Source organism: Stegodyphus dumicola, chromosome 2 (genome assembly GCF_044657685.1).
Source record: "Stegodyphus dumicola isolate Sdum_Otavi_A_Nest chromosome 2, ASM4465768v1".
NCBI classification, from domain to species: Eukaryota; Metazoa; Arthropoda; class Arachnida; order Araneae; family Eresidae; genus Stegodyphus; species Stegodyphus dumicola.
The window spans coordinates 75167127-75192568 of record NC_140769.1 but is presented as its reverse complement, the minus strand read 5'-3'; the positions used below and the strand labels follow the sequence as shown (position 1 = coordinate 75192568).

Genomic DNA, 25442 nt, shown 5'->3' with positions numbered 1-25442 from the left:
CTATTGATTGTACTCTGCGATATTGTGAAGAGTTATACGACTGTTTTTACGGAAAGTTCTAGCTCTCTGAAATGTTTCTTTTGATAAAATAAATTTTATCAACCTATCATTAAACCTATGTGCCATCAATCTATAACGAATCCGTATGCAATCAACAACATTTTTCTATAAATGAGAAAAATTCATATAACAATATTTGTTAAAACCTCAAAAATGCATAAAATTTTAAAGGGAAAATTATTTACATGCTTAAAATATTCCAATTTTTCCCCTACGCAAAGTTTTTTGTTACCATAGCAGCAACTGGTTACGTAATTCCCTCCTTAATTCTGCTTGCTTTACAAGATGAGTAAATCTTTATCTTTTTTTTTATCAAAGGAGCATCAAAACAACTAAAACGCCCGTGGATATACGAAATTGAAAATCTATATGCGATACAAGAAATATAATAGATACATTCCTATAACAGTGCTATATTGTGCACAGGTTTAAAATGATTATAGCTGTAGAAAACAAGTATCGTTCTGGGAGATCTTCGAAGCTAAGTGGCTGACATGAACTGTTTATTTCGAAGAAAATAAAATTATTTCTTTTTGAATTTCTTTGCCGATTACGTCAAAAACGTCGGAAAAATACCAGAAACGAAATTCTTTCTAAAATAATTAGAAATTTGTTAAAAAAAAAAGTCTTGATATTATGGTCGACTAACTGCGCGTAAACTATTCTATAAATAAAGCTAAAAATAAAAGAGGTAAGAAATTTCAGAAGAATTCGTTGACAATCCTAAAGAATTGCGGCATCAAATATTTTTTACAAGTTACAATGAAACAATGTTAGAAATTATGGTGTGGAGGTGTATGGCTGCAAGCGATGTTGGAAGCGTTAGCAGAATTTTTAGCATTTTAAATAATGATAGTTATTTAAAATGCTAAGTTTGCATTTTAAATAATAAATGCTAAGTTTGCATTTTAAATATAAAATGCATTTTAAATAATGAATGTTATTTAAAATGCGGAATATTTTAAAAACAAATTTAAAAGAAAGGGCACAAAATCCTAGGCTTTTCTGGAAATTTTTGCTTTCAGTAAGGTAATGTTCCCAAACATGAAACTTGAACTCGAATATTCGCTTACCTGTTAGGTACTTAGATCACTTACTTGTTCCTACCAATTTATCTGTTAGATAACAGGTTGGAACCCCATACTGTTTGCAAATCATACAAGTGTATGAACACTTCATTCCTTACCGTATGCTGTGGTAGATAGTAGCACAGTAAACATATTATTATTTTTTGGATAATCCGTACTTGATACACAGCGCTCATTTAGCTGTAGTAATAGACGTTCCACTATAGCAATAATTAATGTATAGTATATTACGAGTTGTTTAATATTTTTGTATTTGTTCTGCGACGCTAACACATCGTCTGCGAGACTATCTGCGCAGTCGCAAAGTATTACCATGATTACCAGTTTTTTCTTTACCGTTGTTATTGTTAAAATAAATAGAAAAATGGTTGTTCTAAAGATTTAAAGTTGTGTTTAATTGTTTATTCGGACTACATTTTTTATATACGAGTCAAATAGGAGAAATATTGTGATAGAGGTAAAAGCTCCCAATAAAGATCAGCTGATTGCGTTGCACAGGGTGTTTTAAAAATGATTGTTTGACTTACCTTTTAAACGGCTTGTTGCAGACTTAACAAGAGAGTTGAACACTAATTAATGGCTTAAGGAATGAATCTAATATGGATAGCTTTTGGAGTAAATCAATTTTAACCACACGGAAACCTTTAGTGCATCAAAACAGATTTCTTTAGATGTCAATGAATTTTTGCTAATATAACTAATAAAAAATCAATAATAGATCAAAATAAGAGACGTCACTAGTTTTGAGACACAGTTTATGCAAATGTTACGGAATTCTACATAGTACAAGTTTCAAACTCATATTTGCAAAAGTGCTAAAATTTCAAAATTTTTGCCAAACAAATTTCAGTTTTTTAACGGCTCCTGAAATGTGGTGCTGCTTAATTTCGTCAAGTGAAAGATGATTTTTAACAATTTTTTTTTGTCTCTGATGTGTATCCGCGATTTAAATTCTTTTTTTACAAATTTAGAGTAATTCATAGGAACATTTTATTGTGTTAAAGATAAGTGCGTAAATTTAAATTTCAAATATTTTTATTAAAATGTGTTGCTATGGAATCAAAGTTACCTTATTTCAAAATTTTATACTATTTTGTTGGTTTCTTAAATTTAAACACGGATCTTTGAAGATCTATTTATCTATGCAATCTCTTCGAAACTATATATATTTTGTGATTTATACTAATGTCTCTAAATTTATATTTTCAATACTTTTAATATAAATTTCATGCAGTTTCTGAAAGAGGAAATAAATACTGAAGATATGTTTACCCTGCTATCTTCTGATAACCTCTTCGTCAGATGGAGAGCATTTCTTCTGGATCTTTGAGGATGATCAATTTTTCTCATCAAGTAAGTGTTCGGGAATCCTTTTAACTGTAAGATGAAAGTATTTATCACACATAACAATAGAAAACATATAACTTTAATTGATACGTTACACAGTATTTAACTTTAATTAACATCGCATTTTAAAAACTAGATATTAAATGTCAAATACTAAAAGAAATGCTTTTAAGTAGTCTGTCTTAAAGGTTATAATAACAATGCTTATATCAGTTTAAATAAACTAAAAACTCAGTGGCGTATCAGCCCTAATGGGCCAAGGCCTGCAGTGCCCGAAATCTGCTTTCTTGACCGTGGGCCCCGGGGTGCGTAAGCATATGCCCTGAACAAGTGGTCAGCTTGTCGCAGGACCCCCAGTGGTTAGTCCCCAAGCGAACTTGGTACTCATTTTATCGACCCAAGTGATGTAAATCAAGGGATGAAAGGCTGAGTCGACCTTGTCCAGCCCGGGAATCGAACCCTGGATCTCTGATGCTGCTGCGCGGTGCGCCATGGGGCCTCATATTAGTTTAAATTGCAGCTGTAAATAACTTTTCAAAATTATTTTTCTTCGATTGTAATTTAAATTCTTATTTGTTAAAAGTTTCAACTTATATTTCTTTAAAAAATTAAGTAATATTTATAGTATTAAATTTTTTCATTTTCAAATTGTTAGATAAGAGAATTATCGAAACAGATTTCGAAGTAGAGATAAGTCGATATATTTAATGAAGGTGTTTTAGTTCAAATTTTTACTATTTTGCTGTTTTAAACAGCAAAAATCAGCTGATTCCTCCGTTAATAAAAAATACTACTGCTGCTTTCCCATGTGATAGTAAAAACGCACTTCTCTTTTTATAAAAATCAGCTTAAAAATTTTCTAGTCCTTTTAGTATATAAAATGATAAATATAATCATACTATTACAAATTTCTGTGACTAATGATTTACTAATACAATTGACAAAATATCTTAGTATCATTGTAGAGTCATTAGGATATTATGATAGCAGGTATTAGGAAAAATAAGCAATGCACTCGCCGGGACTCGAACCTGAATCTCACGGATACACGACTAGTGTGCTAACGTTACACCACGAGAGCATGCAGGAAAGGAAGGGAGAAAACACCTTGTATACCCCACCTCAGGTAGCCGACCTCGTTCAAAAGGCCGATTTGGATTGAAAAACTCTTTTTTTTTTTAAATTTAACACTTATTAAGGCCATATTCTTAGCTATCGAAAACAGCTTTTCTTTTCTTGATATGTTGATTAGAAGTGGAGATATATCGTTTTTTCTAAGATACAACAAACCGGAAGTAGCTGTCTGCCACACCGGAAGTTAAATACAAATTAAAGGCGCAGCTTCCACTTTTTTCTGTGTTATTTATAAATTAAATAAATTTAAGCCTTTCGATATGTTTGGAGAATTTGGCAAAGTAATCTCTCTTTTACGTTGGCAACAACATTTCAAACTTATTGTTTTATTTACATTGAGCTTTCAGTATTTCGTTTTTGTGTAAAATTTCCTGCGCTAATTTATCCAGCTAAAGATTCATTTTTCTGCACTTTTTTTATTCTGTTTAATAATCGAAAGTTCGAGAATGCCAGAATTTATACGTAGTCATTCAAAAAAGCGAAAATTTTACGACAACCAATACGCTAAATATGTGACTGCTGATTCTGGTAATCACAATGAAACTGAAACATCTGTCTGTAAAATTATCTGGAACATTTATTGCAAATGAAAAAAGTGATTTTGATTAATTAAATCGCAATCATAATGTTGTTGTTTCTATTCTTTTAAATATTATACTCTCACTTTGGAGGAGCATTTTTAGTGAATATTTGTGTATATAATGTCATGTAACAATCTGAAAACTTTAAACGTGATTTTTGATTACTTTTTTTTTTCATGATTTATGTTCACGGCAACCATGATAACTCTAAACGTTCATTATAGAATCACTTGAAATTTTGCACACACGTTTTAGACATTATTATGCATAACGTAGACTATAAGTTAAAAATAATCGCATAAAATTTAAGTTACATCATTTTTAAATCAATAGCGTGTGTATTTTTAAAATCATTTTAGTGTTTACTGACATATTTTGCTAGTGATTCAATATTTTCAAATTATTCTAGTTCAATGGAAGTTTCTAGGTAGTATGTATAAAATAAAGTCGAAAATAGATTTTTATCAATAATATTTTCTTGTCAGGGATGTTTGATGTTTTTATTAATTTTGATATAAAATTTTCAGTTTTACGTACGTTTCTCAAAATAATGATTTTTTATCGCTTTTGCAGTGATTACATTTAAGTTTGAGTACAATTCATTAAAAAATCACATAAATTCAAAAATATAACAAACATTTCGAAAAACGCCCTTCGAGCGAGGTCGGTTACCTTAAAGGGCGACCGGGGATTAAGGGACGCAATTGCTAAATCCTGGTGGAGAAGAATCATTATCTACCACTTTTTTTAGTTCGGACGGCACACAGATTCAATAAGTTATTTTGATGCTGGAGAGCTAGGGGTGGAAAATTAAACTTGTGAAAATGAAAATGAAGTTTCATGAATTCTCTAGCCAAATGCATATACTATCTAAAACTTATGCTAATATTCTTTTTCTCTCAGATCCACTGGAAGGACACGATATCCAACGCAAAATATGTTAGTTTAAATTATAATTTAATATTTTCGATTAGATCGTTAAAGACCTTATTTTAAAATATTTAAATTCTGGCGGGAAATAATGTAAAGACCTTATTTTATTCTAACCAATTATTTTTTAATTTCAGAAATTTTACTTTCCTTTCTGATTTCAGTTTCCTGCCAGAATGTAAATTTTAATGATGTAGTTGTGATTTTACATCTTATTTCTCTGTTAAGTTACTTAGCCACAAGTGGTTGTAGATTCTGAGCACCGAGCGAATGCATTTTTTGTTAAGTTGAAACTCCGATAAAATCTATGTGAAAATGAAAGACACATTTATGAGAAATTAACAAGTATGAATTTATTTTTTTTCCTAACCAAATTCCTTAGGATGATACTCAAAAAAAATAACTGAGATGGTTAGATCAAATTGTTTACAAAGTAAAGCATTTTAAATAATCATTGCTAAACAGCTTTAAAATAACGATTTCAGAAGGCTTTATGAATTTATATCAATTAGATGTATCATCAAAAATGAAAAAATTGCTTGAACTATTAAGAAATACGTTTATCGCTCAGTGTGTTGTTAAGAATTACACATTTATTAAATATAAAAGATAATTTAAAGATCTCTAGTTTTGCCAAATGGCAATACTCTATAATGCAGTTATGCAAAATTATTAAATAAACCAAACCATTAAATAAATGTATTATGCATGAGCCTTCTGATCAAAAGTGCGAATATAGTTAATCAACAACATCAACTGTATAAAGTCGATTTTTATTAATCAGATCATCTTATATAATTCTGAATTTTTACCAGTCGAAACAGATCATGTACTGATGCTTTGTTAAAAACAAGTAAGCCGAAAACAGTAGCTTATCTTTTCATTCTCCTGACGTCACAACAGCTGACAGAGCTTGAAAATTCGGAAAACATGTCTGTCTTTTTCTTCTAAAAGTCCATGTCTGGACAAGCCTTAAAATAACCCACCAGAAACGAAGACAGATTACTTTGACACGTTTGCCTGGATCATGATCTTAATCCGGGGCATTAGTAAAGTCGTTATGGCAAGATAAATAATCCCTAAGACTGAACGCTAGTGATTATATCACTGTATCTTCGATAGACTGAGGGATTCTTCGGAAAGCATCTTTACCCAGCCAATAAAAATGTATTGCCATATATTTATCTCTACAAATAATAACGATTTGATAACATTTGTAATGAGTATTTCAAATGAAACAACACTTCAAAAATATTTAATATGAATTTAGTGAAGACAAAAAGAATGTGCAAATGGTCCGTATACTATCAAGAATCCAGTAAAATGGCATATGTCCTTACTTATACATAAATAATACCCAATATTTTTTATTTAAAAATAAATCAAGAAATTATTTGCAAACATTAAAAAGGATTGCATTTTAAATGGAAATGTTCGAATAGAAAAAACAAAATGTACTTCCTGTAATCAAATAGAGAAGAAATGTTAGATATACAACCATAAAATGAATATAAAAGTATTAAACTGTATGTATAGTTTCTTATTTAATCATGAGAACAGAAATTAAGCACACAAATAGAGATCTATGACATAGTTTGTATTAAAAATGAAGCTTTTTTTGCAAAGTATTTGCACAGATGTTCTCTCCATAAAAATGGAGAGAGCATCCTTCTGTCCACCGAGAAATTTCCAGTACCTTCGATTTCTCGAAATTGCTTGAAGGCATACACAGTTACAGTTACGTGTGATTGGGTACAGTTACAGTTACACAGGAATCAGTCCAACTTACACAGATATCGGATCAAAATATCGCCAAATAGTCGCCAAGCTTGGTGACTTTTGGCTAATTCTCGCCATATTTGGTGACAAAAATAGTTGCCAAGACCGTCAGCAGCTTGACGCTATTTACGTCAATATCCCTCTAAACATAGCTTTCAGACTATGTTTCGTATTCTGACGCCTTTCATGTTACATTATACAAGAATTGCAACTTACCTACAATTTCTCTAAAATTATTCACATGTATACAAAATTCGTAACAATTAATATTTATAATATATGAATCTAAACTGTATGATTTCAAAATTAATCAGCATCATATGATCTTACATAACACTGCAATATAGATACCTTCTAGCCGATCCCTGAATAAAAAGTTTTTTAAATTCAAAACCTTGTTTCGTTTGGTTTCTTCGTGAAACAAAATTAAGTATGCTGTGGACTCTACATTTAATATCTAAATGCAGTTAAAAATTTCTGAAATTTCATTTGGAGTTTAAAAAAGGAGAAAAGAAAAGTAAAATGTATTATTATTCAAATTATGAATTCATAGTAATTCAACATTTTTAAAACTGTTTTGAATTTATAAATTTTGGGAATATATTTAATGCTATTTCGTAATTTATTTTTAATGCCTATAATGTTACTATAGTGTAAACAATGTATTTTTCATGGTCATGAAATAGATGATTTGATCATTCATTAGTATAACTAGAAATACTTTACAGAATATAAAATGGCCAACAATTTATTATTTTGGAATTTGAATACGCTGTTTTCTTCTTATGCTGGATGCTAAGAACGTAGCTATGTTTGATGACAATTACTTAATTTTATGGTAGTAGAGAGTAGTTTTTGATAATTATGTTTAATAAATTAAGTAAAAATTTTAAGGTTTTTAAAATTATTTTACTTATGGAAGAATATTGAATACTGAAATAAGCAGATCTCGTTCTAGAAACGTGAGCATAAATGGAGCCTTCAGGTGGTCCATGACCCGAGACGCTATTCAGCAGTAGATAAACTGAGATATAGAGTTCTACCATCGTAATTCATCATAATAATCGTAATCCAGTGTGACGGCATGTATCACTACACGAAAGCAGAACTCACCGATTTGTCTTTTATCTGTATATGGTATGTGCGTAAGAAAGAAAGAATTCTAGCTTTAATTTCTTATAGCCCCTAAAGTCTTCTTTTCAACACAGCGTTTTTCCTTTTCTCTTCTAAACAATAATAAACTACACGTAATCCAATTTTTGCAATGTGTTACTTTAAAATTGATCCATATGATTCTTTTATGTCGCAAATGGCATGCATACACATATGACAGGTAAAGTGAAATTAAAGTATTTTACTCAATAGTTCCTAAATCGAAACGTTTCTAAACCAATAGCAAGTATGCCTCTTTTAAAAAATAAATTAATTTATGCTATAATCATAAAAATATGTGAAATGTATATTTTAAATTATAAAACTTAGGTGCAACCATCCCTGTGCTTGCACTAATATATTCAGATTATAACCATATCCATTATAACCATTCATTTCAGAACATGAATTACGCTTTCAAAAGAATTGCATTTTTATTATTTTTAGAATAGAAAAAGAAATAATTATATCTAACAGAAGACTTTAGAAGCTCTAATAATTAAAGTTATAATTTTATTTATCTTTTTATCTTAATAGCGGTATCTTTTTATATCTTAATAGATGTATGTTTTATCTTTTTTATCTTAATGTCTTTACGTTTTGCAGTTAAATAGATTTTGAAGCTAAATGTATATATATATATATATATATTAATTCAAAATAAAAGTAATTAAAAGTAAACTAAAAAGCCCATGACATGCGCTAAAAAAAAGATAAAAAATGTCGAATTTGTGTTCATTGGAGATGGTGTATGGAAAGTTTTCTTATTATTAATTATATATATATATATATATATATATATGCCTAGATCGATAATGCATAAGTTACCTCAAGTTTATAATATACTATAATGAAAAACTTAAGGACTATTCTGAAGCAGACAGTCCTTGAAAGTGGAAAAGGGAGCTAATAGCGAATAGCAAATAAACCTATAATTCGATAGAAAGATGATTCATTTGCAGACACCGGAAACAAGAAATCGTAAGCCATGCGAAAACGTATAAAGCCCGAATATGCGCCCGAAACACATGACGGTAAGCAACGGGAGGTTAAAAGTGTTTATGAAAACTTTCGCTGTAATACTAAGTGACATTTAATTGGCTAAAAGAAGCCATATGAATGACTTCCAAACGAGGAAGATTGATTGGTAAGCTTGAGCAGGGGAGTAGCATAACGAGCGTAAACCCAGAAATTTGTTATCGATCACACTATCATTTCACATATTTCGGAAACATTTCAAAGCTGTAAGAAGTTACAAGAAGGTTTGATAGTAGTCGGAAGGAAAAGGTAAAGAGATGACCATTCTCTCCTTATGAAGACGAAAACCGGCCGGCGTCAGTCAGCGGGCAACACTGAATAGCAGCTGTTTACGGCAGCACGACACCAAGTGTTGAGGTTTACTGTTGGCTTAATGCTTTCGTAAACGTGGCATATTGGCCCTTCGTCTTGTTCGCTACGTTACATTGCGTGACATCACACAATTAAAGAGCACAAAGGCTGAAGTTATCATCAATGGAGTCACATTTTCTTTGCAGATGAGAGTTGGGCATAATAACGCCAGAACACATCATAGTAGTGTTATGCAGGTGCGGATAGAAAATAAGACTATGACTCGGATTGATTGGCCAACGTGCAGCTCTGATTTACATTTTCAGAACATGTATAGGATTGAGGAGATGTCTTTCCGGATATATCTAATGGTAAATGTCTAACTACTGAAACAGATGTTCATCTAAGCCTAAAGCTTCCCTTATAAATCAATTTTTACATTTATATTATCAGCTCAGATCATAATTAAATAGTTATTTAGAAAGAAAATGTTTCGAAAGCATCCTTCTAGTTAATAAAAACACTTTACAGAAAATTCTGTACAAAACCTCAGCAAATATTTATTGGCAATTCTACACAAGCTGCGTAAACATTCTGTCAACAATCGCCAAACTAAAATGGGCTATAGCCTGAAAAGATTTAGCATCTAATATTAAAAATTAACACTAAATTATATATCCCTATAAAAGAAATGTTTTCAAATTACCAGGTGAAAAAAGCACATGCGGAAGACATCAAGAAACTAATGAATTACAAAAGAATAGAAAATTAAATTACAGGGAAATAACTTAGAACAGGCTGTACATAATTAAGTTGCTTTTGTGTATTGATTAATAAATACAAAAGAAAAAATATACACTAATCATTCGTAACTAGGTACTCAAGACATGATTATCTCGAAACGATACAAACGAATGCAAATGATGCCTGAACCAGATTTAAATTTATGATGTCAATCCCAAAAGCTACAAAACACAAACTTTCAACTGAGTTACAACCATTCAGTTTATCAAATGGAGTTTAATGGATAAGTTTAGAACAGAGTTTTAAATTCAGCATTTAATTTATAAGCCTGTTTTGTTAAGAGCTTATTTGGCTCTTTCAAAGCTAGCGATGATGGTTCATTGATAAATTAACAATCTCTTTCTAGATAATTTTAGATATTTAACTAGCTCTTTACTTATACATTCAGTAGGAACAGAGCAAGAGTCTAAAATGATAGTGCTAGAGAACAGAGCAGATGTTCAATTTTATCCATAAAACTGGTGTTTATCATTTTTGCATTTGAAGAGATTGCGAGTCTCTAAAATAACGACAAATAATCTTAAAATGCAGGCTGTATAACTGAAAAATACTACGCATTCCTCCATTCGCAATAGCTTTTCAAATTCAACATACTTTTAATAATATTCATTTTCATATTGTAATTATTGGAATCTACTAAGATTCATGTATCATTTTACTTATTTTGTTTAGCATCTAAACGTTATATTGTTATAATGTTACTTAAGTGTAAGCAGCCATAATTTAATTGCATTTCACTATACTTACAGTTTATTAATTTTTAAAAGAATAACAAAATTGAGTTTCCTGAATTCATATCGATTATTTCACTATACTTTATTTAAAACTGCAGACCTACGACAAATACAAACAGTTTAAACTATTTTGAATCCTTTACACTTGCTTCGCTGCATGTTTTGCTTTAATTAGGCATTAGTTAATACACATGCTAAGTGGAACTGCAATAACATCGTCTTTCATATGTAGAGACTTACAAATCTTATTCCTTAAGAGCGCGTATACTTTAGATAACACTACTGACATCTAATTTAAGCTATCCCTACTTTTGGTTTATATAAAACCTAGTAAGAGTATTGGCACAAAAATTATCATTCTTATAAGCATAAATAGATTTAGGTCTCGTAGCATAATGTTAGAGAACAAACTGAGCTACTTATGCATTTTTTATATTTAGTAGAATTTATTGTCTGTTGCATTAAAACCACTAAACGCTTATACACGAATGAAAATTTATTAAAACTATTAAAATTCCCAAAATATCAAAAACTCGATCGCTTATCAGTTTTCCTGCCTGATCAGTTTTTCTGCGTTTTTATCGGCTTACTTAGACTGCTAATCACATGTAATTCTATGCATTTTTCAGTGTTTTAAACATGCTAATAAGGACACCGTTTCGTATTTAAACTAAACATTATTTGTCACTCTATTAAAGCTCTTTTCAAATTTGTTGCAGTTAAATTTTAGAAACATTAGCGATTTTCTGTAAGCATAAAATAAGTTATTATTAAATGTTTTTGAATAACAATGATAAGCATGGAGATATAATATTAAAGTAAGAGATATAATATTAAAGTCACATGTAATTCTATGCATTTTTCAGTGTTTTAAACATGCTAATAAGGACACCGTTTCGTATTTAAACTAAACATTATTTGTCACTCTATTAAAGCGCTTTTCAAATTTGTTGCAGTTAAATTTTAGAAACATTAGCGATTTTCTGTAAGCATAAAATAAGTTATTATTAAATGTTTTTGAATAACAATGATAAGCATGGAGATATAATATTAAAGTTAGTTCTGTGCTGCTTAAATATGGATGAATAATTTAAGTGACAGTAGTAAAATCTAAATAGTAGGCATATATATTTCTCTAATGACTAATATTTTAATAATAAAAAATGTCTCGGAAATCCTCCATCTCTTAAATAACCAGAAACAAAAATTGATGAAAATGATAGCTTGAATTCTGAAAAAAATAATAAAACTTCTATTAATATTTCTGTTATTAACTAAAAAAGCGTAATAAGTAATTTCATGAAACATGATGAAGAATACTGATTTATAAAGGAAATATGAATTTAATCAGAAATTCAAAAAATTACACTCCGTGAAGACAGTTTAAGTTGCGTAATCTCTAATTCCACGTGAAATTAAACACTAACTTCGTAATACCTTATCCATATTATCCAAAACTTGAGCAGAATTATGAAATATTTCAAACAAAAAATCCAAAATAGTTTTTTTATATCAATAGGCAGTATTTAAGGTCACATACTAGAATTTTAAGAGGAAATTAGTTCGCTATAGAAGTCATATTATGTAACTACCTTCCCGTGTTATCTTTTTCGTGATACATGTGACGTATATAGAAATGCTATGATTATGACGAATATTTTGAAACAGAAAAACTTATGTCTTATTATTATTAAGAAATTAATTATAATAATAACTGTATTCACAGATTTCATTTACTCACATTATTTATGCACTCTTAAAGTAATTAATTAATCTTTAATAATTAAGTTAATCATAAAATTAATTATTACCCTTAAAGCAAAATGAATGGAAATGTTTTCGAAACCAGTTTGAATAAAAATAAATTAAATAAACATAATTAATTAAGACAAAAGCTAAAGGATTTAAAACATTTAATTATACTTGACTATTAAATGTAAAAATTATTATTCTTCAAACAGATGTAATTTATTAAATATGTGTCTTATTATTTTTAATGTAACTTTTCCAACAGCTTTTTATACCAAAATATACTTCCGATTCTTAAATATATTCATTCATTTAAGCCCTCAAATACATTTCGTTTACATAATAAATATAATCACATGATATTGACTTCTCCAAAGAAACATCATTTTCTACGCACAGTTTAGAAGCTTTCTTAGAGAGAAAGATGTGAAAAGGAAATTAAAAAGTTCTTATGTGTAATCTTGTAAATTATTTAATTATTAAAAAATAAAATCTTTAAAATTTATTCTGGCTTAAAAAATAATATCAGAGATTTAAAATTGACTGATTTTTCAGCAATAAACATATTTCGTATTTTATGATAATCATCAATAACATATAACATGAACGTTGTTTGATTTTACTTGCCTATAAAAATACTAATTTTAAGTAATTTTGCATAAAATTAATTTTGAGTATCTTTCATAATCAATAGTCATAATTCCGTCATGCTTAAATTATTATTTTACGTTTTGTAGCCATGAGAATGTTAAGAAAAAATATTGAAATGGCATTATTTTCGATATATTCAACACTGCCTTATTTCCAACGTAAATTGTAAACAGTATTTTCAATATAAAAGCAACCATGCCTAGGGAATTCTAACACAACAGAAACAATGCAAATGGAAAGAAAAATGTAAATTGCTTTATGTATAAAAGCGAAGCACTTGTGAAAATTTAAAGCATTATTTTTTTAAGCATCAATTCTTTCTGAATATGTTCCATGTTCTTCCATGTTCTTTGGTAAGACGGATTAACATTGATTACATTCATAATGTCAATTTTTGCATTTAGCTTGATGCAAGATTGCATGAATAAATAATATTCTGGAAGCAAATTGTTGACATTTTTTTAATTTTTGAATCATACACATAAATTCGCTCTTATAAGTAGTTCCAGACCTTCGGAAAACTGCACTTCAAATCCTTCCTCCAAAATATTTGCAGTACAATACAGAAACTTCTGCATCAAAAGTATTCAGAAGCATAGAGAAAAATAAGGAAATGTTGTTGACAAAAATAGCATTAAAATGGAAAGGAAAAGAGGCAGATTCTTTCTCTGAACCAACTATGAATTCGTCTAAAGGTCTCAATGACAAAAGTATCAGTTGACTGCGTTCTTTATATTTATAATAATGGGAAAGTTAGGAGTTCAAAATAGCTAGAAATTGTGACAAAATATACAAATTAAAACGTTTGATGCCTACAGTGTTGAGACTGTACTTACAACTTAAAGAGAGGTATTATATAATTTTCTTTAAATTAAATCTTAATAAAAGGAATATGGGTTTAACAAAAGAAACGCAAATGTATGTAAATAGCTGCACAAGCGTATTCTTTATCATTAATTATAATCTTTATCGCCAGAAATTTGTAAGTTGTTGCAGAGAGAATATTTTCTTTAAAGCTCCTTTATATTAATCTTCCATCCATTTATTTTTTTATTCTTATTGTTTTATTACATATAAAATTCATTTGTTTATTTTTTGTTATCAATTTTAAGAAATAACTTAGTTTTTTTTAGTTCCGTTGCAAATGCTTAAGTTTTCTACAGATTTTAAGGCCTGCCATTGATTTTATAACAATAAAAGTTCTAGGTCTAAAATATCTTCTCAGAAGCACTGGTTTTAACTTACTCAACTTCTCGTGTTACCTTCCTATGGCAATTTTCATATTCTTGCATTATACTTAAGCAGAAATTTTCTTTAAGGAAGTTTTTTCTCTAGCATTTGATTAAAAGTATATACGATTGCTTTTATTTAATTTAATTTCAACGTTTCAATCCAAAATTAGAACGATGAGTTATATCATATTTGACTTTTACTGCTTTTTCCACAAATTTTCGAGAATTCTCAGAATTACTATCTAATAAAAAATTAAATACTTCATTACACAGTAATACCGTCATCAGTTCAAAAAATTCTAATTACCAATATGTAAATTAAGATTTACCGTAAGCCGCAATTACCTTAGCATATGCATCAATGAGGATACCTTTTTCTTTCGCTAAGAATATCTGAGCTGGAGTATGTATTTTAGCTTGTTAGAAAAAGGTTTTGCTTCAGATGATATTCATTTAAATATGTGCTTTTTCTGAGTGTTACCTTTGAGAGTTGCACCTTAATTCATGTTATATGTATTATTAGTTGATTAAGCAAAAGGAATGTGATTATGTTATATAAATTAAATTTTCAATCATGAAACTCTGTCACATTGATATGAATTCGCAGTTTGTAATTCAGTCAGTGATAATAACTTATATAGCATTTTGGAACATACGTGGTCCGTTCTTTTAAGTTAAGCGAATAATTTTTATTTGCGTTGCACAGAGGATTGTCGGAAAAGTTAAAAGGGAATCGAGGCACATGGAAAATGACCTGATATTCAGAGTTGATCTTCTTCAAATCAGTTTGCACATTTGCAGCAGGCTATAGTAAAGAGGATAGTACCTTACAAGGTATTTCTCCCGCCTTGAAAGTATGCCTTCGCAGTGTAGTGGTCAGCACGCTGGGCGCATATTCCAGAGGTCCAAAGGCGTTGCTCATTTTCACATCTTTCATGCTTCCAAAAAATCCTAATGTCTCTACAGTGGCGCCCGAACTAAAAGGTGGTAAATGATGATTCTTCACCACCGGGATTTGCAGATTGGGTCCCCTAAAACCCCAGTCGCCCTTTAAAAGGGGGAGTATATAAAGTATTTCTCCCGCCTTCTTAGCATGCCTTCGTGGTGTAGTAGTATTCACTCTCAAAGCGTATCCGAGAGGTTCATGGTTCGATTCCTGGCGAGGGCATTGCTCATTTTTCAAGTGTTCTGCTTCCAAATAACCTAATGTCTCTACAAGTTTATGTGTCTGTTCACTGGCAAAAATGCAAATATACCTAGAACAGAGTCGTGCAATAAAGTTTTGCATGAAACCCAAAATCATAGATCCAAAATTCTGGTTTTGAAATGCCGCAATTGTTGAAATCAGCTTATAGCGATTCTGTTATGCTTTCAGCCCAAATCTTCGCGTAACACAAGGTATTCTTAGACTAAGTGAAAGCACTGAGGACCAAGTGCGCAGCGTGTGCTTATACTTCAAAGAACTCTTAGTATGAATTATATCATACTACAAGTTTTCACGCATTTTGAAAATAGTTGTACACAGTCCTTGTGAAATTAAATCAAAAAATTTCTTTACCACAACAATGATATAATGTCACATATCAATGCTAAAAAACTATCCTAGTATTTCACCATTAACCGGACAATCCTCACATGGTTTCGTATGTTTACTCCCCCCCCCAAAGTTCAAAATGCACACCGTTTTGTGATAGATGATAATATTCAAGCAGCTGCGATGAAACATTTCAACATCTCAAGTGAAGACTTCTTCCACTACTCTGAAGAGTGGCAAAGAAGCTGGTATAGCTTATTAGATGAAAAAGTATCTACTCTGAAGACAATTATTAGCAACTGTATGCATGTTCAATAAAAATTGCTTTTTAATCATTCTTATTACTTTTGAGATGGATTGTGCGCTTTTCATGATGATGTATGCAAGAAAAATTATGAATTTAAATTAATTTTTTATGTTAAAATTAAGGTTTTAGAATGTTAATAACACTTTTTATTAAAATTTATTTTTGCTCTTTAGTAGGTGAAACGTTCCTTTAGCTCAAATATAACGAAACGTTTTAAGAAAAACAACTGTCTACTTTCCTATTCTATCAGTATCTTCAGTCTCTGAACAAAAGAGAACAAAAGAAAAGATGGCTATGTTGTAGAAACAGTTGACGACGTAGATGAAGAAATATAGCATTTCGTCATTGTAATGAAGTAGAATGGTGAAACTTGGCAACCGAGGCAGAGACCAAGCCCACGAAATTCTTCGTGGCAAGGAGCGCAAGATACGCCTGTCATTGGCAACAGCCTTGAGCACCTTACAGGTGACAGTGCGGTTTAGCTCAGTTCCGCCCCCAGTTTTCATGGAGAGCTCCCCGGAGGAACAGGCCCCAGAGTCTCCCAACCCTCTTCCCTTCAACCAAACCACACGAAAGGACTTTCAGCTCGTCGCATATTTAGAGTGCGCCATACCGCACCGACACTATACATTTACAGACATCCATGCCTTCTCCGGGATTCAAACCCGGGCTCTTCAGTACGACAATCAGCGACGCTAACCACGGGTGGGCGGCTAATTTTCCGTAAAGAAAGGCATATTCCTTTTATTATACGAGGACTTATTTGCCTAAGTTAAGGCATACCGCAAACGATATATTAAAGGAAAATAGATTGTATTTACTTAACACATGCAAGAAAATGTGTAGCCAACCCTTTTTCTCGGATTCAACCCTTCTGTTAAGCGTACACGTTTTTATCTTTTAAATGTTTCATAGCAACACTTTATTAGCCTTTTTCTTGCAATATTAAATTCCTTGAAGATAAATGCAGAATTATAAATTGCTTTATTGAAAGAGGTTATTAGTTTCCACGCATCGCAGTGACATCATTATCAAATGATAAGTCTTATATAAATTTCAAATTCATATAAATATAAAGCAATAAAACGAGCTGAAAATTATACAATAATCATAATGATTTTTTTGTCTTGCTTTCAATATTTAATGGTTAACAGTTACTTAAGTTTTTGATTTGGTTTGGCTAACTGATTCAAAAAAAAAAAGCACGCAACGCGCAACTGTGGAAGAATACAGCATCTTTTTTTTGTTTTGTTTTGTTTTGTTTTGTTTTGTTTTGTTTTAAACGTTTCTGAACGGTGCTTCTTGAAACGTTTCAGAATTGAACGTTAACAGTCATATCTAAGTCATGAGTATAGACATAATCTATAAACTAGAAGTAATTTGCTTCTAGCCACCACAATTTATAATGCCATAATCTATCTTTACATGTGAATAACAATGTACTGCTAGATATAATGCAATTTCTGAAAATCAATTATCACAAAAAGATATGTTACAGCAGATAATAAATCGTCAAAATTGAGCTTCTTAAGTTTCAGCACAACTATACAAGAGTACTTCAATGTAAGCTTTGCAAACAAATTTTTAGTTCTAATTTAATTGTGATAGTAAACAAATCATGTTTGCAAAAGTGATTTGTAACGTGGGAACATCACGCCTGTTTCTACTACAATATATAATGTCCTGAAACATGATGCCTGTACTCACTGCTATAAATAACATCTTAAAACATGCAGTGGCGTAGCTAGAACTCTTGGGCCCCTGTGCAAAACATTTTCCTGCCCCCCCCCAATAAATTTACTGTGCTTTAAAAAAGGGGGGAATCTAGATTTGCGGAGATTTTTAAATAAAATCCAGTAGGTTTTACATGCAAGTATATTTCGAATTTCTATATAAAATCTGCCCCAATCCAAGTTTTTTCCGCTTAATTTAGCAAGCTGGTAAACAACTGGTTATGTTATAAACTGACAGACAGCATGATAGGTAAACGTACAAAAAAGAAATTACACTAATATATAGCGCTCTGTGATCAGCTGAGCTTATGAACATCATGACTTATGCAATAATATACAAGTCATAAATAAGAATTTTTATAATGTAAATGATACATTTGTTAAATATAAAATATATTTATGAAAAATTTCATAAAAAAAAACTATTTGAACATACATATTTTTTTTTTTTTTTTTTTGTAGAAAATAAGTATGGTAAAGTTTTCTCCCCTTTCTTTTAAGAAAACTTTTTGGTACACTAAACGTCTCGAATATATGATTTTTATACGTGTTTTAAATTTTTATTTTAAGTTTAAATATGTAAATGTAGTTCAGCAGGACATTCATGGGCCCCCTAAGTCTTCGGGCCCCTATGCGTCTGCATTCCTTGCATACCCTTATTTACGCCACTGAAAACATGCACCTGTACAACTATGTATATCGCAGTGTATATTATTTTGCTTGAGCTAATTTAACACTGAAAGGTAGAAGTGCCTTTGATGCCGCCGGCAGTGGCAGAACTTGAAGAGTTGGCTGGAGTCGCAGTTTCCTTCCGGACCCAAGGAATGATGCCCCAATGTTGCTAGTTTTCTAGTTAGTGTATAGGGCTAATACCTACTTACTTAGGGTAATTATTAGGTGGCCTCTTCACTTCTAGATAACATAACAACCATAATTTATTTTTTAAAGGTGTTTTTAAAATTTTGCAGCAATTATGGAGCCACTTTTTAAGCTTTATTTTTTCTCACTTTACATTGTTTTGATTGCTTTCTTTTAAATTAACAAATTAATAGCACACATTTTTGTGGTATTAAACTGTAATCTGAAGTCCTCAGATTGCAGTTTTCTTACATATTCCTCCTTAAATTGTGCTTACTTTTCAAAAAATAAAAAATGATAGTAAAAGAATAGATTTAAATACTCTACTATTAGATAAATCGTAACTAGAATTCACTAAAACAATAACGAAAGTTGTTCCTTGCACCGCTTTAGACGCCCGCCGATTTATCTGATATTATTACTAGACACATGTAGTTTGATAACGGTGATAAGAAGTGGTTCTGAAACATCATCTGCGAGTATTTCTCATCCAATTAGTGGTTGGGGCATATATATTTTTCACAACTAGAAATAGCTTTAAGAAATATAAACATATAAAAAAATCTAACACATTTTTTAATTCTTTTTATTTATTGACTACAGTCTTCATATAGCGAAAGTTTATATTGACAAAAAAAGACAAAAAAAGTATTTTACGTTTAGTGTAGCGTTTCAAAATGGTTTTCTACACGCAGTAAACTAAATACCATTTTCTAGAAAACAACAAATTATTGGAAAGAAACAGGATCGAAAAATTTTTAGGGCGTAAGATTCACTTGAGGCGTCAAACTAATGTTAAAATTAACTCCAGAAACAAGAGTGCATTTCGATTTCCTAAATGAAATTGGATCTTATCGGAAGAGGAGTATCTTTTCAACTCGTCTCCTGCGTGGTAGCAAACATGCCGTTAATGATGCGTTCGCCGCTCAAATTTCCGGTAGTGCTTCGTGTACTGTATTCTAAATAACAATGTAGTTCTTAACCACTTATCTTAATTAAAGCTCTCGCTGCTTTAGCTAGGCGTTATAAGAACTTTCCTTTTATTCCAAGTGCTCTTAATAAATATTTGAAGGAAAGCTATAATTCACTTAATAAGAGTATAGATACATAACAAACATCGATAATTTAGAGTTCGCGGTTTAATTAATATTTATTTATGAATTATCAAATTATATTCAACCTTAATTGAAAAGTAATTCACAAGTTTAAGAAGAATATAGAAGGTTCTAAAAAAACATCTTCGCGTGGAAACTTCCTTCCAAAAGAAATCCTGTGTCAGAAAAGCTTTAAAGTATAAAGCATTATATTGGGATGGGGAATGACACTTCACAAAGAGGACGGTATGAAGGGATTATGAACTTCAGATGTTTAAAAGCATTATTTTTTTTTAGCTTACTGTCTTGAAATATGCTTATAACTTACGAATAAAGAATGTGACAATAACCTTATCATAACCAATGCCATTTCTTTTATGACAGGAAATTGCTTCCATACTGTAGTTCCTCACACTTAAAAAATTTGTTCTGCTTCATTACTTTGAAGAATATAGGTTCCTATGTCAAAATTACTTTATTCCATTTCATCTATATATTCCTCAGTGTTGTTGATAAGGTTTAGATCAATCCTTCTCAATCTCATTTTCCATAGCCCTGTGTTCCGTGATGATTAATTAGGATTCAAGCGATAAATTATTTAATCATATGTAACATTATACAACAACTTTTACACAAGAATTACTTGAATAGTCTTTCAAGCATTACGAAAAGACAAAAGTTTTGAGAAACCCAGTTTTAGACCAGCCTTTTTACGTTCTTAATCAGTTAAGACATAAAATAATCCATAGTACAGATTTTCTTCGTACTGCTGAACGTTCTTCCATACTCATGTCAAAGTTATTATTTGCAAGACATTTTATTTAACAGTTCAATCTTTCCTAATAGCAACATTTTTATTACAGCTTCCATGTTTATCATCCAGATTTCCCACATACTAATTTCTTGCAATCAATTTTAAAACCATATTTAATTGATTGTTCATTCCTGTGATAATTTTGTCACAGGTAAATCAAGTTAAATGCTGATGATATTCAAATTATTCAAAAGGTAAATGTTTCAAAATGAGTGCCTTACTTAAGAGCAGTTCTAAAGCAAATTTATTTACATGTACATCTTAAATACAGTTACATGTTTGCTTCTTATATAAAGCATAGAGTAATATAAAATTCCCAAGCAGTGAACTTCAAAGAGCACTGTGTTTTCTAATCTAGTGTAATGATAATGTTAAAGAATCTGTCAATTATGCAACATCTACGTTACAAAATTTAAAAGAATTCAGTGAGAGTAGGAAAAGAAAAACTGTTTGCTCCGAATTTCAATCATTAATATATTAGCTTTTTGATGGTGAAATAAATTAAGCATAGGTTTAAGGCAGACGCTCAAATTTACAGACTTAACTCTTTCCTCTCATTGGCCGAAATCCATCAGTAACACAGACTTCGCATAACGAATTACTCGCTTTAGTATCTGTTTCTTGGTAACCCTGTAGCAAAGATGACCCTGAAGCAGGGCTATAATCAGGAATTTTCGAGACTATTTTTGTCGTGTGTTAAAAGATACCAAACTGCATTCTCATTTTACGTATAGTGTCATATTTAAAAGCTAAATACTTAATTCTGCAGAAATCTGCATTCTTAAAATCTAGTTTTTATTGTTCGCATTTGTGAAAGTACTGTGCAGAATACAAATTTAAGCAAAGCTTTTACAAAACAGAAAACAAATTGAATAAAATGTTCTGTTGAAAATATGTTTAATAAAAACATTAAAGAAGGGAAAGAAATAGGGGATTTTTTAGTACATCGGAAATGCTTTAGAGAGTGTAAAATACAAAGGATAAATTGCCCGAAACTGGAAATATGTAATATTGTGCTTTTTACTGACACAGTATTTACTTTCGGTTCACTTAAAAAACAAACTCAAGGTTTTGAGAATTACCATAAAACATATTTATCTTAATTCTCATGTAAACTTATATTTCATATTTAGGTTAATTTCACCAAACTAAAATTTAAGAACGTAGTTAATGTGACATTTGCGTTTCGTTATCATTTTTCGGTATCGTGCCTCCGAGAATAATCATTTTAAGAAATACAAATAATAAGCACAGCATTTAATCAATTAATTTCCTTTTATTCCATTTAGCTTTAAGTTCTAGATTAATTAATAAGTAACAAATATAAGTACGTATAACGAGAAAAATCATATTTTTACATAAGGGGTACTAAAAAACCTATTTTCTCATCCTGGCTCAGAACAGTCAGTTACACTTTTATCTAGCATTATTACTTCATTAACATAATTAAAATGTCCTTAGAATCCACTTATACATTAATGATATTTTCTATAGCAGGCCATCGATTAATTACATTTCCTTGATACCAACATCAGGAAAAGACAGCAAAGAAAGTTCCAGTTGCTCATTCATACGAAACCCCTTTACACTTACTCAGATTAGGTGTAAATTAAGAAAATTAAAGAAAAATACCTAGACTAAACAAAATATATAAGCCAAACTTATATAAATGAACCAAGCTTGCCGACAACACTCATTGCTAGGATGGAAGCAGATACTTCGATGGGTTGGAAACTAAAACTAGACCGGTAGTTCTGTTGTACGAAAGTCTGTTCGCGAGAGTCTGGCGTCTCCGAGAACCCCCCCCCCCCGACAGGAACATTGGAAGTAAAACACTCTGGACTTAGACATCTAGTCCATAGAAAGGCCAAGAAACATCACTGGATCATCCAGGTTGAGACAATTGAGTAACGCAAGCATGAAGAATATGAGGCTGTTATCACGCTAGTAAAACTAGAGCAATATTTAATCACCACTACTGGTGGAAAATACTCTAGCAACGTCTTTACACATGTGTTAGCACATTTCAGGTGAATGCTTCCGGATATGGAACTCCGTACGAAATTATCTCTTCCATTACTCATGAGGTCAGACTACACGTGCAGCAAGCCGATAATAATATTCAAGCGAGCTTCCCATACACATTCAGGCATAGCGTTGACCAGTTAATAAAATTTCATTCATACAACCTCCCATTGTATTCCTGTAGAAGATAAATTCATCTTCACCTATCCTTAGGGTATCGAACATCTGCTTCACACAAACTGCATGCGAGCGTTCTGCTCCGCTGTCCCTTACAAACTGATGCACTCCACAAGTTCTCGCAAGGTCACGGAAAAAAATCCCAGATACCACAATTTTCAAGATTCGCTTATCACGTATCAAGTGCCACAATTTCCACGTATCAAGTCCGACTCCCCGAACTTCCAATGGTAACCTTGGTCAGGGAGCATAATTGAAGCTACTACATCATAAACAGCCGAGGAACAAGTGACTAACTCGAAAGACAGCTGAGTAACAAGAGACGAACACACGAAAATCCTACGCGCGATCACACAAAAAACAGGTACCAGAAAATCCAGAATTTCGCTCCCCCTAAACACGACTAAAACCAGCCAAATCAATCAAAGAAACAAAGTTTTGTGCACGCGCAAGCAGTCAAACTGTAAGGATCTTAAGTTTTACTAACGTTTATTTTATTTTAAATCTTTACTATCACTTCTTATTTTCTACTTCCGGCCAGAATTAAAAGCGTTAACGTATTTATGCAAAGTTTGTCTGGCGAACGCCAAGTATTTAAGTTGCGGCTTTTTGCCAAGCGAAAGAGAGGAAGCAGTTGGTCGAAGCAGGCCGCTTACCTTAGAAGTTTTACTCAGTTGCTGGTTGCCTTCCAGGCCAGAGGTTTAATCCTCTTGATAATTTTTAAACGTATTGTAGTGTTCACAGTTCTCTGTACTACATACGGCTTCCTGTTAATATAAGGTCAATCTTCCACGTTTATTACTTTAAAGTTAAATTAGAGTTTAGTTTTATTTTTATATTTTTACGTTTAGACCACAAGTAGTGGGTCTTTGTATTCCGAAGTACGGAAGTTATTGTAAATAGAGAAAAATAAAGGGTTTTGTATACCCTTCTTGTGTATCCTGTCTACTACCCACAGTTATTGAACATAGCTTTAGTAAGCTCTCTGTTCCGAGTCAGGTCCTTGCATGTTCCCGAAGAAAGTAAGACGGAACATTGAACCTGATAGTGGCGCCCAACGAAGAAGAATAACCATGGCCGAGTTTCAAGAAGAACCTGTGCTGCCTGCAGAAGCGGCTCAGAATCCAGAAATGCCAGCTGCCGCCCTGGAAGGATTTGGTTACATCGTCCAGACCATGCGCGCTTCGATGAAACCAGAAGCAACATTTAATGGAAACTCACCGGTAACCAGTTTTTTGGAAAAATTGGATGACCACTTCATGCTCTACCCCGTGCACGAGTTTCAAAAAGTTACCTTAGCTACCAGCGCTTTGAGGGGCCAAGCGCTTAACTGGTTCAAATGTATAGGCAGAAGTCTCTTCAAGCAGGAAGTCCCACCTATACTTACGAAAATTTCAAGACTGCCCTAATAAAAGCCTTCCCTGTCGTAAGGGATCGTGCGAAATTAGAAACGGAACTTTTCAGCATATATCAACAAAGAATCGAAAATCTCTCAAGCTTTATTTTAAGAAACATTCACGTCTTCAAACTCTTGTATGGAAACCGTCCGGATCCTGAGATAATTCAAATGATTTTGCCGAGGTTACTGCCCCAAGTGCAAGACTTTATTGAATTAAGAAATCCGACTACACTGGAAAAGTTATTTGAGCTAGCAATCCAGTTTGAAAGTAGAAGAACGGCGGACGTTGAAAGAAGACGCCAATATCAACAGCGAAACCAATTTAGTGCGCCAAGACTACAGAAAACTCAAGCACACGGCTACGGAAGCAAAGCGAATCAGTGGGCAAGGAAACCCGAGCATTCAAAAACAGCCGGCCAACGTCGACAGTTCAATAGCAATCCAGGAAAAAAGTCTCAAGGCCAGTGGAAAAAGAAGGAAAGCACGGAAATGAAAAATAATTTAAACTAAAACGGATTTCTGCTGACGGGAGGGTGCGGAAATCCGAAGGCCAAGAAAACCCCTCTTCCTTCAAGTTAAATACAGTAATGGTGAAAAATTTGACTCTTCCGAAGATTGAAGTGTTGGTGATTAATATCACAGCCACCGCACTCCTGGATACAGGCGCGCAGTGTTCCTGTGTGGCAGAAGATTTTTTTAGGAAGTATTTTCGGAAATACCGCATATATAATTCGGATAATACGACATGTTAGCGGCGCAAGGAGAAAATTGTAAGTGTATAGGTAAATTACCGCTGTATGTCCGTATCAAGGACGAACAAGTAAAGGTGATGTTTTTCATAGTATAGAATCTGCAAGCAGATATTATTTTAGGAATAGATTTTCTTTCAGAGGCACAAGCAACGCTGGATTTTAATGAAGCGTCCCTTAAG

The 25442-nt window shown here is 31.8% G+C and overlaps 1 protein-coding gene across 2 annotated transcripts in view; it reads right to left on the bottom strand.

Annotated features, from left to right (window-relative positions):
- The window catches only part of LOC118185696 (neuroendocrine convertase 1-like), a 172772-nt gene that overhangs the window by 115833 nt on the left and 31497 nt on the right, over positions 1-25442 (bottom strand). For both annotated transcript variants that reach the window (XM_035355596.2, XM_035355583.2), the window contains exon 2: positions 2421-2525. In XM_035355596.2, the coding sequence (XP_035211487.1) occupies positions 2421-2525 (105 nt within the window). The remainder of the gene's footprint in view (positions 1-2420; positions 2526-25442) is intronic.